We start from the raw sequence: 18,357 nt of genomic DNA, 5'->3' as shown, positions 1-18,357 counted from the left end.
AGCCCAGGTGTTACTTTTCTCTCCATTTTTCTGCCTTACTCACTCGTCTGCAGAGGACTTCCTGTTGAGCAGCTGGTCAACTTCAGGTTTGTGTTCATAATTTTGTTGGATTTTCAGTGCATCTGTGCATAATTGTATCAATGTCGTTATCTTCCTCCTCAGGTCTAGCGGTGGCAGATCCTACGTTTGTCTCTGTCCCCCAGGCTCAGTAACTGGAATCTGTCCCTGCAGAGTGAAAGCATGCAGGGTCTGGCTGGTTACTGCACCCAGGGGTCGGGCTTCTCTCCACAGGCCTCATTGTCTTCACTGCAGATACAAGAAACAAATGTGACATGTGTTGTCTGTCCCTACGGCTTAAGTAAAGAATGCTTCCTGCTTTGGTTTTGCTTTGTCTGCTGACAGACAGTAAGAGTTGTGCTAAAGATTAGCAGAAGATCTGCAGTGGTGTGAAAAGCTGTGGTCATGTCCAAAGTATTCAGAGATGAGAGCAGCAGCAACTGCAGTGGTGCAGAATCAACTCAGCTGTGCAATTGTTAAAAAAAGAAAAGAAAAGAAAATGGTGAAATGAACATCGATTAATAATTAATTCATATTGTAGCTTTATTGTAAATCATTACAACCACTTTGGGTTATAGTCTCGGGTCAGTCTTACTGGAGTTCAGAGCTTTTTGTTGACCTATTTTTATGAAAACAGTCTTAACCCTCGTGTTGTCCTTGGGTCAAAATGACCCGCGGCTGTGTTCAACCAAGTTCTATGTTATTTCTATATTTTTATATTTTTGGGGATTTTTTTGGTTTAAAGAAACCCTCACAGCATCCTTGTCACCAATGATCCCAAAAAATATGAAAATATAAAAATAAAATAGAATTTGGTTGAACACAGCTGCGGGTCATTTTGACCCAAGGACAACACGAGGGTTAAAACCAGCTGTGATCAAAAGATCAGATCAGATGGCAGATGCCAAACCTTTCTTTTTTTTTTATCTTTAAAAAAACAAACGACTAAATTGAAGATACAATATTTTGTATTCTCTCTGTTCCACTTAGTTATTTCTATAGAGCATATGCATCTAATGCATCAAAACTAATTATGGATCAGCATTTTAATTTAACCGTGTGAATATAACTCTCTAAATGAAAAGACGAATCACAGCTTCCTCACAGCACCAGATGTTATAAGTCTGCCCTCTAGATGGGGGCAGAGGGTAGAGTTAATATTGTGGGTATGGTTAAACATAGTGTTCATGGAAGTGCAGCAAGTACATAGAGTCAAACCACAGGGGGATTAAGCAACATGAACAATGCCTTCTGAGACATTTCATTCGGGTGTATATGCTTCTTTACTTTGTATATAATGCTAGAGGAGAAGTAACTGCGTGGGTGGAGTGCTGAGCATGAAGACCCACAGGCATTTTGACTTTTGACCTTTAAAACACACCAAAACCAGTGAGTATGTATTTTAAAACCTTCTGCTGCAGAATACAAAGCAAACACAACTTGCTCTAGGAACAAGATGCACATTTCATGTTGATCAACTGAAATACTGTATCTCAGTGTGTAATATTAAAGTCAGAGTATGTTTCTGTAAAATGTCCCGTGTCAATGATCCACTTGGTCAAAGTGATGACTCCCCACTGTCAAATCGTTTTCCGCTTTGTGTTCTCCACTAATGTTTAACTTAAGAAAACCTGCTTTACACGTATGTGTGGACACTAAAGTAACCTGATCACATCTGTCATGTTTTAGAGCCTGTATGATGTGTGGCCTCTCTGCCAGCACAACCACCTCACCTTTAACTCGTGAGTCACATTTCAAAGATTCCACAGAGTTATTATAAGACGAGCTCCGATCTTTCACCTCTCACACTCAAAAACACCACAGTGCACGATTCACAGGAGCTCAGTATCCCGTTCACGGTGCAATTATTTGGGTTCTTTCCCTCTCTGTTGACTCTGGTGTAAATACTGCTCACAGCTGGGGAGTTTTCACACTGCTGCAGCTGTGGAAAATGTTTGTCCCTTCTTGGAGAGTCTTTAACCAGCTGCTGCAGTTTGAACTCTGTGGGGTAAAGAAAGTGTGCAGAGGGAGTCTTCAGCAGGTCATTCAAGTGTGGCAACACCTTCTGTTTTTAACAAAACACCCAGGGAAATGATAAAGAACTTTTTAAACTCACCTTTCATAAGCACACTTAGACAAAGTGTAAAAATCTGCCAGAGGCATCTAATAATTTGCAAGCTGTGAGATAAAAATATCAAGTTTTTGCTTCACAAAATAATGTTCTTTGTTGCCCAGCTGTAATTGTAAATAAGATACAATCTGAAATTTAAAGCAGATGAACTATTAATGGTAAATAATATGACGATGTAGAAACAAATGTCCCACCTAATTACAGAAAATGTACTAGTACACTCTCCGACACCTGTCAAATTTATCTGCAAAAGTTGTCTTTGCAATAAAATGTTTTATGTTGCTCATGTTTCCTCATATTTTCATATACCAGCTCACTGCAAACGACCAACATGGCGCTACTTCTTTAAATAGCATGGGATGGTTTCCTCTGAGGAATGTGTGCTCTGAATAATGAAAGTGGTTTGCATTTTTGTCTCATTGCTGTTAGACTAAAAAGCGCAGCACCCCTGCCGGTTCCCCTCTTAAAAAATGTGCCAAAGGTCAGTTTATGAAGCACAGGTGTCAGAGTGCAACGTCCTAGCACTGAAAACAACAGCTTACACTCCCAGTGCTTCCAAAACTACAGTTATTTATTCAGATTTGTCCTTCATGTAGAAAGAAACACTTTGTACACGTTTACATTTTCCATTTGAGACTTTCCAAACAAACTATAAATGCTCGGTTGCATATATCAAAGCTGACTACTTTACTTTCACTAGATATGTTTCAGCTAAGACAGAGGGAGAAGGGAGAAGGGTTTCAATATTTAAAAAGTGGAAAATGATGCCATAAATACATTAACAACAAGCTTGTCCTCATAAAACGCTACAAAAAAAAAAAAAAATAAAAAAAGGAAACGTGGAGAGAAGTCAGTCCTGTTAAATATTCAGCCACTGCCCATTCAGGTCTGTGCTGAGAGCCGACTGTCCTGTTTCTCTCTAACAATGGAAGATCCAGGTCAACGTGCAGTGGAAACGTCCAGCATCGGCGGCTCGAGCCTGTCCAGAAAACTCACTGTGCTTTCGCTTTGCCACCTCGCCTCCTGATACCAGCAGGGCTGAGGGACCCACCGGCTGCATGGGAGGGGGGCATTCTATTCATACAGCCCTGGCCTAAATCAGACCTTCACAACCTGTCTAAAAATAACAGAGAGAGCAAAGACAGCAGGAGAAACTGAGAGACAGGGTCTGTGCTCACATACACAGTGGCCGTGTGCAGACTGAAGAAAAGTCTGTGCGTGTTTATTTGTGTTTCTCCGGGTGTTGACAGACGACTCAGTACATTGCATCCTCGTATATGTCCGTCCGCAGGCAGAAGAGGATCCCTCCGCCCAGCATGAAGATGGTGGCTCCCCAGCCGAGCCCGTAGCCCCAGTTGAACTCGTGATAGGTCTGCAGAACCGTTCCGTCGATGAACTTGATCGGGTAGAGGACCAGAGCGCAGGCCTGCAGAACCACTGCAACCAGACAGACAATCATGAGATGTTGTTTCTACACATTTAAAATGATATAGGCAGCGCATTGCCCTTCACCTCTGAGAGTTTTTCATTCTTTTAACTTGGTGATGTGCTGATTTTTCTTACAGGACAGTGAACTGAATATATTTGAGGTTCAAACTGGTGGCAAGACAAGAAAGCAATTTAAAGACATCCTCTTGGTGTTTAGGAACTTGAGATTGGCATGTTTCTTTTTTCTCTGACCAAACCATTAATCAACTAACTGAGAAAACAATATGTAGATTAATCAATGCAGAAAATAATCCAGCATTACCACTATCATCACACCACTACAGCACTCTTACAAACACTCACAAAATGTTATAAATCACACTCTTATCTCAAATAATACTACTACAGTATTTGTATTACTTAAAGTCATGATAAAAAAAATAAAAAAATAAATAAATAAATAAATATATATATATATATATATATATATATATATATATATATTTATATATATATAACTGTGATCTGCCTATGCTAATATAAAAACAGGTACTTTTAATAAGTACACAGTAAATTAAATTTCTGAGTTTTATCTTTCCTTAATACGTAAAGTCCTCTGTTTAAATTTAATGGATTTTGAAATTCTGTTTTACTCCTATTCTGGTCCTGCCTCTATGAAAACTCCTCTTCATATTGGTATTTTTCTCTTTGTTCATTAAGATGTATTATTTTTCATCTTCCCACCCTCATTATTTCTTTTGTCTAGCTCTGAATTTAATCATTCTTTTCAGAGTTAATCCTTCTTTTGATGCATTCTTTGTATTTCTTCTCACTCTACTTGTTTCACTCCATAACAAGCAACATATTTGTACTTTCAGTGACTTCAAACCATTTAGATTGTAAAACTTCATGATGATCCAAGTCAAAAACATGAGACATTAATGGCCTCACTTGGGGTTAAAACACAGATCTGACAGCTAACACGCGGATGCGAAGGCAGAAAGTTGACACTATGGCTAGAGACAAGAAGTGAAGAGGAGGGGATGTTTTCAGTGTCAGAGGCAGCCGACAGTCACTGAAAACATCCCCTCCTCTTCACTTCTTGTCCTTTAACATCTATCTATCTATCTATCTATCTATCTATCTATCTATCTATCTATCTATCTATCTATCTATCTATCTATCTATCTATCTATCTATCTATCTATCTATCTATCTATCTATCTATCTATTCAAATATAAAGAAATAAGCGAGGACCAAAACTGCATCTGACATCTCCTTAAAAAGACATACATGCTTTGCCTGACCCGCCTCTCTGAGGGTTTGCTTTGTGGAAAGTGAGTGCTTTCTGAAGTGGCCTTGCTTTTGTTCCCTGCCAGTGATTTTAACAGTAAAATCTGTGCAGTTCCTGTATTTCGTGACGTGTGAAAAAACTTCAACCAATTGTCATAACTCTATGAATCTCTGAAAAGAAATGGTGTTGTCGCTGTGAATAATTTTTCCTTTACATCATTCCGGACCATGAACTCCTGGCGCGTACGATCAAAGGCGCACTGCGGTTTACTCTCACACCGACAGCTTCAGTTCCTTTCCATGCATGCCAGTTGACTCTTGAGGAAAGGACTTTGTCTAACTATATCCTCCACCTCCCTTCCTACAGGACAGAGCAGTGGGTGTGCAGGAGGAGCGAAGGCAGCCTGCGAGACTGTGGCGGCGTTGATGGAGCCCAGACCGAGCTTACAGCCTGCTGAGGTCATATTTCTGGACAGAAAATAAATACCACGCAGTCACGGCCCTGCCAAAGGGCATTTAACAGTGCGGCCCTTCTGCTGCTGCTCTGCCGAGGACTGTATAGAGACCTTATTCTTGCAAGGCTCTTAAAGCAATTACACACAGGAAAGGATAACACAGCATTCCCACGCTTTTCAGTAAATGGCTAACAGTCAAAGGCACGGCCATGAAGACAGTGATCCTTTGTGACGGCTGTTTTTACAGACAGAACAAGACAAAAATCCCTCATAGTTACCCTTAAATATGCATTAATGGTAGACTGACTTTACCAGTAACAAATGCTATTTGTACTGAAGACAGAAAGCTGAGTTCTTATGAGGGTTTTCAAATAATCTTAATAATGTCTTTCCACAAATCATGGGTTTGAAACAATGGAAACACCAGCAGGAGTCGGGGGCTGAGTGAGATAAACATTATTTCGTTTGACATTGTTATCTTCTACCTTCGTTGTACACCGTTTGTATTTTGACACTGATGTTTTAATGAGGTTGTTTTTTGTGTTTATTTTCATATTTCCTATCCTCTCGTTGTTTTCGGTGTTTGTAAAGTGAATCGGGACCTCGTTTAATAGATAAAACTGAATTGAATTAAATTAAACATTTGACATCACTTTCCGGCCGAGAGTTTCAGTTAATGTGAAGATTAATGCCACTCCTTCGTCTATCTTTTTAATATGAAGGTACAGTCTGCAGTCGCTTTGGTTAGCTAAGCACAAAAACTGTAGACAAGAGAAAACCGTGAGCCTGTCACTGTCTAAAGGTAACAAAACCCAAGTACCAGCTCATCTAAAGCTCACAAATGATCATATCTTGTTTGATTAATCTGGACAAGAAACTTGAAGTGGTGGTTTTAGGGGGGGTTCTATTATTTAGAGCTGTGTTTCCCCTCTTTTTCTAGTCTTCTTCAAGTATCATGTAATGGATTTGTCAAAATGTCAAACTGTTCCTTTAAATTTGGTCCACAAGCACAATGTTAAACTGCATAACAGGATGTCTGTTTCTTATATGATCTAATTTTATTTTGGAAACTAGCAAAAGTGGTACTGAGCATGAGACAGCAAATTTCTGGAGTGAAATATCCTGGAGTTAAACAAAGAGTTGGATTTTGGGAATTTATTTTCTAAATTAGACTACAGTTTGTGTTCAGGGACGCTCTTTGGTGGGGTAATATTTTGGGGTTCAGTCGCTGAGTGTTGAGGAACATGATTCAACACTACTCCCGGTGTTTATTTCGCAGCTTTGTTGCCGTATTAACATTTCCCAGCATGCCTTAGTTATTTCTTTGTAACTTTTGAGAATAAAGCAACCAAATTAAATCTAAGTGATGGGCAGAAATTATATTTTGTTTTGTTAAAACATGCTGTTTATTAATATTTCAATGAAGACATAATGATAAATGGAATGGGGCTATCATTCAAAAGTTCAAAGTGTACAAGGTAGGAATGTAACATATATACCAATCACAGTCACAATAATTCATAGATTATTTTAAAACTTGTCACACAAAGTTTTCATGCAGCATTAATTATTGCACACTGCATATTATCACACAGCATATATTTGTTAAATATAAATATGTGATGAATATGTTGTTATCTAGTAGTCAGTCTCACCTAAAACCTTTGAAATGTGATGACATTTTTGACTTTAAATGAATGTCAAATAATTCAGCTTTTAAGTGTTGACTGTTAACATTGTAAAAAAGTTCCCATTCAAACAACTCAAGGTTAAAGTAAAATTTTACTCTTCACGGGAGCTGAGTTTTAACTCCCAAAGAGTTCAGGTTGAACTCAAAGTGTTAACAATCAACTCCTAGAAAAGAGTTCCTTTCACTCTGCTTGAGAGTGTATTCGATGGTCTCACATGTACAAGCAAAAAAGTGTTGATTTGAACTCAGACAGTTTATTCCAAAGATGTGAATTTGCTGTGAAGTGGTTGGTGTTTCATCACTGCTGTTAAACTGAGCAAAGGCTGAGAGTCAGTTATTAAAATGCCTTTATGGAACAATATGTCTTCACAATTCATTTTAATTATATGTTTTATAGATAGATCCTCCCACATCAGTGTCAAGACTTGGTTTCACCCTATAAAAGAGCCTTCTGACAAAACAGTCCAACTCTGAGGCAGAGCTGGGCGAGGACTCTGTGGTGGCTTTATTTTTTCCCCCCTCGGTGACTTCACTTTGTTGGGAAGTCAAATTCTGCGGCTGCCTTTTCTTGGCCAAGTGAGCCGGCAGCTCTCCAGACTCCACACCACAGAAAAAATGAGCTCAACCAGCGAGCCTTATTCAGTTGTGTCTTTCCTTCTGCATGCCTCTATTCAATGTGAGCACGCCTATATGGAAACTATTGTGGTTTTGGGGAATGCATACCGCGCCTTTAAAAGGGGTATTGCTTATTTTACATTTGAACTCTATTTGTGTTTAATTTTATGCAGTTCATCTGTTGTCATGCATCTCATTTCTTTTCTATATTTTTAAATGTGCCTTTATATCTGTTTTTATGTCAAACACCGCATGTTATTCTCTTGCTTTAAAGCACTTTGAGCTGCATTTCCTGTATGAAAGGTGTTATACAAATAAAGTTTTTTATTATTATTATTATGTATTATCTGTGTTTCTAACTGCATGTTGCTGTGATGTGCTGGAACACTGCATACATATAAAGGGTTTGGAAGTGCAGCTGCTTGAAGATGTTGTGTGTGAAAGGTGACATACCTGCAGTGAAGAGGAACACGGCCACGGTGCGGTAGTGTTGTCTCTGAGTCCCCCGGCAAAGGGAAATGAGGGCCACCAGAAAGGCCACCAGAGTTGCCACTGCACCGGCTCCCAGCAGCACCAGGGTGGCAATCTGCCAGTCTGCAGGACGGGACACGCGCAGGTTTTTAGAGAGGAGCATCCCGCTCAACAACAAAAGCTCGATTCACCGGACAACACCGTTGAATTGAACCGCTGTGTTGACAAACACAAAACAAGAGCTAATCCTACAGAGAGGAGCGAGTGGAGCAGAATGACCTGCATGAGGGACGGGCTTCATCAGGGATACAAGGAACAGGAACCTGATTCAGAGGCCACAGTAAATAGATTTAATGTGAAAAATGTGCCTGAATCACATGTTATTGCAAGCTAGAAATCTCTATATTTCTGAGCATCTGCACAAGTTGACATATAAGGTGGATATTTTCCGATTTTATTTTTGTCCTGTATTTTTGTCCCTGGTTACATTATTTTCTTGAGTTTCATCAGTATTTCTTGATACATTCTCAATTATTTATTGTATTTCTATTTATTTCGACCGAAAAAAAAAGCATACATAAATTGTTGCCTATTCATTGCTTTGCAGATAAAATACACATGTTAGTGTTTAGCCCTGTCTCCTTGGAGGTTTTGGCACGAGAAGCCAGAGTTTCTGTTTGTGCCCTTTCCATCTTCTTTCAGCCAGCATGGCTTCTTAACACCACATTTATTCTATTTGTTCCAAACAAAACTGCAGTAGCTCCTGCTGGAAAAGTAAAAACTCATTACTTACTGGGCGTCAGGGGATTGTTCTCTGGAAAGACCTCCACAGCACCAGGTTGTTAAAGGAGCCCTTCTTTTTTTTTTTTTTTTTTCTTGTAACTGAGCTTAACTCTCTTTTCAGTAAAGTGTTGATGCAGAGTCTGAAAGCAGCAATGTATTCAGCAGAAAATGTTTTAGTCCTCCGTTGGAGCCTGCATTGTGTTTTCCCTCTTTGATGTCCCACTTGTCACTGTCTGAAGAAAGCTGAGCTTCAGAAGATTCGGCTCAAAAGGAGAATTTGCACTTGGTGAAGTTAACAAGCTCAGGGAACAATTTTCCCTGGGTGTGTCTCTCTAAACTCGGGGTTCATTTGTCTTCATGATGGTTAAAAAAAAGGAATATTTCCCCTCTGACATCTGAACTCAATTTGATCCAGCCTTCAGGAAATATTTTTACCTCCCATCTTTAGTCCATTATGTAGTTTTAGTGTTCTCACATCACAAGTATATTTTTCAATCAGGCTCTGGTTGCAGGTCATAATACTGTTTTTACTATTTTGGTCACCTGTATGTCATTCTGTATTGTTACTGTGTTCGCTAAATGACGTCACTCCAAAGATACACTGGAATTCAAAACTCTTGGGATAGGAATATGTGCATGATCAGTCTAGTCTGCTTTGCCTTTTGGGCGAACTGCACCTTTAACCTCAACGCACCCCTCCACTGTTGTTTTAATGAGCTCTGCACACACTCAAAGCAACGAGCCCGCCTCCTATTCACCACAACACATTCCACACTATGAGAGCGGTCAGTCACACCACAGCTGTGTGTCCCTCCGGGCAAATGTGTGTCTGTGACGGCGGTAAAACTGCCCCGACAGTCACTCAGTCCTGTTTCAATTTATAAACAAATCGAAGATATTTGATATGCTTTGGGGAAGCATTTATATGACTCTTAAATTTACATTCCATTTGACAAAGTTAGCTTTTAGCCCTTTAGGGTTTTTATGACTATTTTAACAATCGACAACTGTGTGTTTTTGAAAGATGAAGCAGCCAAACGCTCCAAAGTCTGGTGCATTCAATGTGGATTTACTTCCCTGGTGAGGAGAGGCAGGGGACAGGGGGGGGACACTGCTGTCATGGCTTCTCTGCTTGACAAAAGACACCCCAGTGGGCCCGGTGAGGTTGATGATGAGGAAGATGCTGAATGTCTCTCTTGAAACCCAGTAAAATCCTTCTGGTTGTTGGAGTGAGTTGACTCTTTGTCTGACAAACGGATTATGTTTAACATGTGATCCTTTTTTTTTTTTTTTTCTTCCTCCTGTTAATTCCTTAACATAGAAAATTGCTACATTGAAGTGCCCAAGAAATGACGTTGAACCATGAAGCATTCAAATATAAAATTCACCAGTTCTTTGTTAACTGATTTATCATTCAGCATGATCACAAAAATCAACATGGTTTAAATTAAAGCGCAATCTGCTCATAAATAAGTAGAGCCTTGCCTGATAAGCTGGGTATCACAATGTGTATCATACTGTGACACCGTGTCACTTCTTTGGTATGAACAGAGGAAATGTATCAGCAGCACAATAAAAACTGAAAGCCCCAGCTGCTGAACAACAAGCCAACTAAAACAAACTCAGCCTGGAGGATGATGACGGTCAGAGCTGCTAGTCCGGTGGACTGGACTGTTCAACAAATCCTCTTTGTTTGTTTCAAACCTGGGATGTGAAGCATAACACTGACACCGAAAACAAGTTACTGGTGAATCTTTGTGTAAAGATCTACAAGATAGTTACTACACATGACATTACCAGACTGTAATTATACCATATCACTGGCAAAAGCTGTTTATTTCTTTAAAAAAACAAAAAAAAACAAAAAAAACCGTTCCTGCAGCACTACAACCTAGAGATGGCAATTTGTTTGCATCAATCTGCACTTTGCAACAACAGGTTAACATGATCTTTTAACTGTCTCCGTCTCCAAAATAACAACACCCTAACTCCAAGGACAGAAAGTTAAAACAACAACGCACTGTGAAAGAAACCAGAAGGTGCAAAAACAAACAAAACACGGGCTCCTACCAGATGTGAGGGTGGAAAAGCAGCTCCACTGAGCCTCCTCTGTCGGGTGCCTCGCCTCGGACTGGGAGCAGGACTCCCAGAGAGAAAGGGAGAAATGCTCTGCGGTGACCCAGGCTGGACTGAGCAGAGCCACCACGTCCAAACACAGCGCCAGAAAGACGCAGAGCAAAGCGATCAGCTTGAAGGGTCGGAACACATACACCTCGTTCACAGACATCTTCTCATCACAGGATACACGGCGGCCGGTCGGTCACAGTCAAACGAGCTCGCTGGAGGTCCGTGTGCGTCCTCTCCCACCATAGCCCTCACTGCTTTGTGTGTGTCCAGCTGGGAGAGTTTAACAGGAGACATCCGGTTAGGTCGGGTTTTCAAAATAATCGTTTGCTGTGTGCCGAGCAACGTCATGAAGAAATAAATATTTCTTTTAGTTTTGTAAATGTTGTTGTTATGTTATGTTATGTTATGTTATGTTATGTTATGTTATGTTATGTTATGTTATGTTATGTTATGTTATGTTATGTTATGTTATGTTATGCTATGTTATGTTATGTTATGGCTTATTATATTAGGTTATAACATTGCTGCAACATTTCACTATTTTAAAAGCCCATTTAATATGTGCATTTAATATCATTACCAATATAATATTAAATTCATAGTAAGCTACATAACAATATTCTATTATTATTTATTTTTCTGATAACTGTTTCTACCGTAGACTTTGTGTGATTTAAGTTATTTAAATGCCCAAAAATCCAAACAAGTTTGCACAGTTTAACCTCGTAGTGTGTCAGTTCATTTGGTACACCACAGGAACCGCACTTCTACATTTTACTGTTTTGTGTACTGTGATTTTCTTTCTTTCTTTTTGCCATCTCTCTTTTTTCCATCTCCATATTAGAGATCCACATCTTGGAGGATCCATAATGGTTCCAACTGAAGTACATTAACCAGAGGGCACCGCCTCATGGTCACCTGTGCCCTCATCTGCCTACTTTTCTCAGTTGGCAGCAAGTAACTTCACATTAACCTTACAAAATGTTGTCCGGGCTCCAAAAGGGCTCAAAGAAAACACGAAGATTGTCAAACGGTGACAAAGAAAAGTTTTGAAAGTCGAATTCACCAAAAACCAACCAGGACAAGGAGGCCGAGAGCACAAACCTAACTTTAGTTATGCAAATATAAGGTTATCATTAGCAAGGAAACCCTCTGCTATTGTTAGCTGACACAGCCAACTATGTATGTATGTGAACATATTATTCCTTATAAATAACAGTAATGTTAAACTCAGTATGCATACAAAATAGCAGTATAGAGTGAAGATAAAGATGAAAACCTAATCAATCATAAATTAACAATATATTATATGTTCTTTATTCTCTTTCGTGTCAGATTCAAAGCAACTCCTATTTTTCACTGAAAAATAAAATTATTGCAGATACTGACACCTCTTGTGTACCATCAGAAGGACAGTGATGCTCATACTTAAAAAAAAACAAAAAAAACCTCTATGAATAGCGTGTAACACAAGCCAAAATATGAACTGCCCCTTTAGACAGAAAAACTGGGATTTAGAGCAGATGTTGTAATGCTTTAAAGATCCAGCAGGTGGCAGACATGTGACATTTGAATCCCCCTAAAATCCTATTTTTGATATTACTCATTATTCCCATGAGACTTAGATTTTTCTGTTTATTTGTAAAAGTTGACACTTCTTGTGCAGTATCAGGACTAGCAGCAACATTTCTATTGACATGTTGACCACAAAAATCCTGTGCTTGCAGAAAATTGGTGTGACATCATAACAGTAGAAATGCCTGTTAGGTTGTTGGTCTTTTCTCTTAATCCTGTTTTGGCTTCTTCACATAGCCTGTGTGGGCTGAGCTCAGATATTTTTTACCTCTTGTGGGAAATAACGCTTTGATGATCAATGCAAACACATATGAGTCTAATATCACCCACGAGCAGCTGGAGATTAAATAACACATCTAATAAATCCCTCAAATTAAATGACAAGTATAAAATCAGACTTGATGTGACTACATTGTGATTCTTTGGTTCTTCCTCAATCCATATTTCTTGTGAAATATTTCCATCTTCTGGTAAACCACAAAACTGCAGGTTATGAACTCTATGGCAGGACTTCAGTCCAGGAAGTTTCTCAGTGGGATAATTAAACATTCTTCTCTGTGCTGGGAAATTTATACAAATTTGGAGCTCTTCGAATCTTTTCACAAGCAGCTAATAATAACGGCTGGTGAACCGCTGTGACTGGCTTTGATACCGACCTTATTGATGAGAAAAGTTCAGCAAATATGGAAAATCTGCTGGAGGTGAGATGATAAAAATTTTATTTCTGTAATCTATTATGTGGATTGTTTATGTTTTCAGCAATAGATTACTTCTAACCTGGTTATATGTTGTTGTTTTTTAGTGCTAGAACAATGGACATTCACGCTGCAATTGTTTCCACTGTTTGCCACCAACAACAGGCGATGACTCCTATATTAGGATGAGGATGACTCACATTGACCTGGTTTTGACCTGGATGGAGCTAAAGTTACTCATCTGCTACCTGACTCCACAAAAACATCTTTCTCCAGTGAGTGGAGATGATAAAAGTCCCTCATGTACAGTAACATTTTTTAAGATAACTGGGCCGTTTTGTCAACATGAGGGGAGACAAACTATCACCTCTTCTGAGATGTGAGTCCAACTGTCTTCACACATCTTTGGTTGAGTGATTTGTCATTCATCTGACATGCTGACAAAAGGGACAGTCAGTTACTGAGATCTAATGTGCTTCGATATGCCTCCTTTTTCATTTCCACCAGTTGGTTTTCATATTTCTCTTTTCTGTATGTGACCTGTCTCGTGCAATTTTTTATTCAAGTGTCTTTTAATAAAGTTAACATTTTTGTAGTTACCTTACTTTTTTCTTTTCTTTTCTTTACAGTTCTTGTGCTTGAAGAAATGCATAAATATAATTTAAATATGTCCTGCTGCTGTAAAACTTGAGGAAAATTTTTGGTGGGAAAATATCTTCTAACAGATTGAGCATTTGTGTTGCAGTCGGTGATGAATTTCAACAATTTTGTATTATTACTTTAAGCTATTCAATACAAGTACATATTCGTAGCACAGCGTTCACCCTCTAAACAAAGTTGTCCAGTGTAGAGTCAAAACAAAAACTCATTGGAATACTTTGAATTACACCTCTGCTGCCTAGTTTGCTCTATACCCCTATCATTTGGTGCCTGGATTAGAGGTTTTCAGTGTATCTGACATAATGAGAGTTTCAGACTAATGCCACCCTTCTCAGTCCTAATGGTGCTGCCAAGCTGCCAGCAGGGCATCTGAGTAGGGGGGGATCTAGTATTAGCCGTATCCATGGACAGAGCATCGCTGGTTTCCTTTAAAGGCCCCTCCTCCCCGACAGAACGGGCACAGTGCTCTGTCATCCTCCTCCAAAAGCCCCTCATTAGAAAATCTGCCGAGCAGACAAAGCTACTTGAGACTGCACAATGGTGACTCCCCACATGGTGATTTACATGAGCATAAAAGGAATCCAGGTCATGTTTTACCTTTTTTGGATCCTCTCTCCATAATTGTAACTTGTCCACTGAGCCACCCACCTACAAAACCCCCAGTTTGGTTTAATCCATAAATATTCAGGTAACATTATTCAGACTCCCTCATGCCATCATGGGCACCATCACATGGCTGGTCATGATAAAGATAACAAAGCACATGGATTAAAATAACAAAGATGTAAGGAGATTTGGGGAGGAGAAAATGGAAAAAAGGGCAGACAGAGTATGGAAAGAGTAAACCTGTGTGATTCAGCGTGATTTAGGATAACAATACCAAAGGGTACATTGTGTGTCTGGGGAAGAAAAAAAGCTTCTTTATAAACTACTTGTCGGATGATGTCATCCTCTTTTGCTTATCATGGTCTTCCTGGAGTGGCTGCAGTTGATTAGCCTCAGAGTAAGCCTCTGAAAGCTTTCCAGGCTATGACTAAGCTTCCATGGTAAGTTGATGATGAGGCCTTGTTTAATGATGCTGCCCTTCCGACAGCAGTCTGTCCTCATCTCCCTCTTTACCGTAACACCACCGTCACACCATCAGGAGTCAGGCTGCAGTCAGGCTGAGTGAGCTGATGTGTGTAGTTTAAACACTTTTACATTCAGACCCTGATGGATTAACTCAGATTCATTCATTAGTTTATTCTTTAATTCCCCATTGGAATTTAATTCTCCAAATTACGTTATTATTTTATCAGAGGAACCAATTACTGTAATTATCAAGTTGCGCAATAAAAAGTTGAGAAAATCTACCTGTTGTTTTTTTTTGTTTGTTTTTAAAATACATCAGACTATGTACAGTACCGCTTGAGCTAAACACTAACATGTCTAACTGACAATCCACATTTTATGCAGAGGCAACAGTACAAAATTTTGGCAATCCATTGTCGACACGTTGCAGTCAAAACCAATACTCTTTCCAATCTCGTTCAAAACCAAAAACTTTAACTTTGTGATGGCGATAGAGTAAAAGTTTGGGATTCATCTTCCCGGACCCATAAATAAAACCAATTCATCCAATAGTTGTGTAGATATTTCCATCTCAGCCAAATAGAATGAGCAGATAGTCTGTTGATCTTTTTTGGACATGTTAGTTACTGGCTTGTTTGACCTAAAGCCCATTAGGCTTCTAATGACATGTGACGGCACATTTTTCATTGTTTTTCTAAACATTGCAGTCATCACAGCGTGAAAATTTTTCTCACAGTCACCTTGAACTCTCAACCTGCCAACCTGTCAACCTGTTGTCATGACGGTCCTGTTATTATCACGTCAGTGAGTATTTCTTTGTGTCCTCCAAGTCGGATCCAGCGTACAAGTGCACCTCGGAGCAGCTGAGTTTGAAGTGCCTTGCTCAAGGTCATGTTGACAGTCAGTGCTGAGGGAGGCGACAGCACGTCTCCCTCACTTCCTGCACTCAGATTTAGCAGCTTACCAGGGGATTTGAACTGATGGCTTTCCAAGTCTGTTCTCAAGAAAACTGCTGCAATAGTGACTCTGCAAAACTCTGGATGTGACTTGTATGAAGGAATTGATGGATTAATTAGGACTGCTGTGACGAAGCACCGTCATCACTGTTGCATCTTTTATGATTTCAATCTTCAAACAATTTGAAGAGACAACAAGTAGGATCATGTAGGTGATTGAGATGTTGCATTTGGTTGCTTAAGCTCCTGATTCATCAGATGGCTTAAAAATGTTAAGTGTGACTTCTTTAATGTAGTGGACAACACCAGAAAGAGACACATTTTTCAGTGAACAAAGACTAATTTGGTGTTGATTACTGTCAATGCAACACAAAACACAGTCGAATACATATAGGCCTCATTTATGTTGACTTCACTCAATCATACAATGACAGATTTATTTATGAGAGACTCCAGTGTTTGGGAATTATATAGAAAGCCCTGCTTGGCTTCACAGTCGCTCGGCCGTCCCACTGTGCTCCTGGATGCCCACCTGTCTCTCAGCAGCTTGACCACTTTGAGCCTGCCTGCCAGCTTGTGGACATCTGTTTACTTCCTCCTCCATCAGTCGTCATGGCTGCAAACCCCCCACTATCGCCGCCACGCCCCTCCCCTTGCCCGCCGGCCTTCTCCGCCCATCTCTCGTGTTTCCCCCAGACACCAGCTGTGAACCACTTATGCTTATTCTGCAGTCCCCCTCATTCAGCCTTGTCATAAGGACAGCCAGGGCAGCACTGTTTCTTTAACGGTCACTGTACTTTACTGGATATACTGGTACTGATCCAGAGACATCTTATCTAAATGTGCACCTTGAAACTGGGTGTATTAAAAAACAAATTGGGCATCAGAAATTGTGCATATGGTTGAATGGTAGAGAGAGAGAGAGAGTTTTCAATACATCCATTGTATTTGTTAGTAGACTGCTGGCCCACTGGAATTACCCCATGACTGTAGGCCAAGGGATCCTACGAATTTACAATACTGAGGATGTACAGTATGTATTTCAAATCTAGGGGTGGATTTGAGTTTTAAATTTAGTGCATTCAATCTAAAAGGTATGCACTGATATCTAGTCATTACTGACCAGAAGGAATATTGTAACTAAGCTCCACCACAATACATCAACTGAGGCAGAATTTAACTAACGTCAAATTGTCTGTTATTATGGATCTCTTCATTTGAAAGTAATAATGTGTGATCACTATGCCTCATTAAAAGATGTCCAAAAGGTTCACAGGGCAAGAAATAGGTGTGTATATGCATACTGTGCTTCTGGAAACTTTGCACTCATTGTTTGTCAAACTCTAGCGATGGATCGTGTACCACAAAATAGGACAATGGATCAAGATGAAGAGTAATAGTGTTTATTCTCACTGAGCTGGAGAACTTCGTGTCTTGAAGTCGGTTATTAAGGTCAGTGAGCTCGTTGTGGGTATCAGGCTCTGGGGGGGGACGTAGATTCGTGTTGTCTGGATAGTGGACAAAATAGTATCACTTATCACAAGCTTATAAGCGGAGAACTAGTGTAGACCATGTATTAAACCTTAGGGCATGCCACAGGTGATGGAGGCTGTTGATAAACAGGAGTTCCCAATTTTGGAGTTTGATAAATATGGGGAAACCAGTATAAGGCCAAACTGGCCCCCGCCCATTGGTTTAACCTTAGATTGGGAGTGGTCTACAGTTTCAAGGGCTGCGATGGAGTTGAAGTAAGATTAAGAGACTGGAGCAGCTTCATGAGTCAGCAGTTAGGAGGAGTTCATTAGTGACTGTCACTAATGCAGATTCAGTACTGTGAGCTATGAAGCGCTAAAACCAGACTGGTATTTTTAAGTGGCCTTTTTCTTTAAGTCAAATAGAAGTCAGACAGTCAGAGACAGACATTAACTCTGATAAAGCATTGCACAATGATTTCATAGCCAAACGAGGAATTATGTGACCAGATTTGGAGAGTCGCTGAGTGCATGTTCAATTTTGGCACGAGGCTCAGTGTGACACAGCACCCAGCTGAGAGCTAAAATAGCCAAATCTGTTCCCCTCCCCATATGCCCCCAAACTTATAAACCACCTCCTGCATCAACGCTTTCTTCTCTCCTTCCTCTGTCAGGCTGCAGGCAGTGGGCAGCAGCCCTCTGGGAGCTCGCGGAGGGAGGTGTGGAGCAGCGAGTGATCAGAGTGAATTAGAGTTATGCGTGACATGCAAAGGAGAGGCTCCAGAATGTGACAACAGCTGAGTTTTAAAGTGAAGCTTTTCCGCCTGAGGGGAGAGGAATAGATGACAAAGAGACTGCAGCCTGCTGTGAAAAGAGT

At 40.0% G+C, this 18,357-nt stretch overlaps 1 protein-coding gene across 1 annotated transcript; it reads right to left on the bottom strand.

The window, feature by feature from the left end:
• Positions 1-2,719: 2,719 nt before the first annotated feature.
• LOC138196478 (transmembrane protein 47-like) lies at positions 2,720-11,307 on the bottom strand. The gene is made up of 3 exons (XM_069146546.1): positions 10,995-11,307; positions 8,124-8,264; positions 2,720-3,625 (listed from the first exon to the last, which is right to left on the bottom strand). Exons 1-3 carry the CDS (start codon positions 11,209-11,211, stop codon positions 3,444-3,446), a joined length of 540 nt encoding a protein of 179 aa, XP_069002647.1. The 5' UTR covers positions 11,212-11,307; the 3' UTR covers positions 2,720-3,443.
• Positions 11,308-18,357: the final 7,050 nt, after the last annotated feature.

This window comes from Embiotoca jacksoni, unplaced genomic scaffold (assembly GCF_022577435.1).
Source record: "Embiotoca jacksoni isolate LCO1_2020_lvr unplaced genomic scaffold, fEmbJac1.0.p SCAF_13, whole genome shotgun sequence".
NCBI lineage: Eukaryota > Metazoa > Chordata > Actinopteri > Embiotocidae > Embiotoca > Embiotoca jacksoni.
This window is presented reverse-complemented; position numbering and strand designations above follow the sequence as displayed.

What these genes read in the sequence shown, in the direction of transcription:
- LOC138196478 (XM_069146546.1), bottom strand. Translation starts at nt 11,211, where the DNA reads ATGTCTGTGAACGAGGTGTATGTGTTCCGACCCTTCAAGCTGATCGCT. An exon ending in CTTTTCCACCCTCACATCTG is followed by an intron (nt 8,265 to 10,994) that starts GTAGGAGCCCGT and finishes CCCGTCCTGCAG; the next exon opens with ACTGGCAGATTGCCACCCTG. An exon ending in CGTGTTCCTCTTCACTGCAG is followed by an intron (nt 3,626 to 8,123) that starts GTATGTCACCTT and finishes GTCTGGTTGCAG; the next exon opens with TGGTTCTGCAGGCCTGCGCT.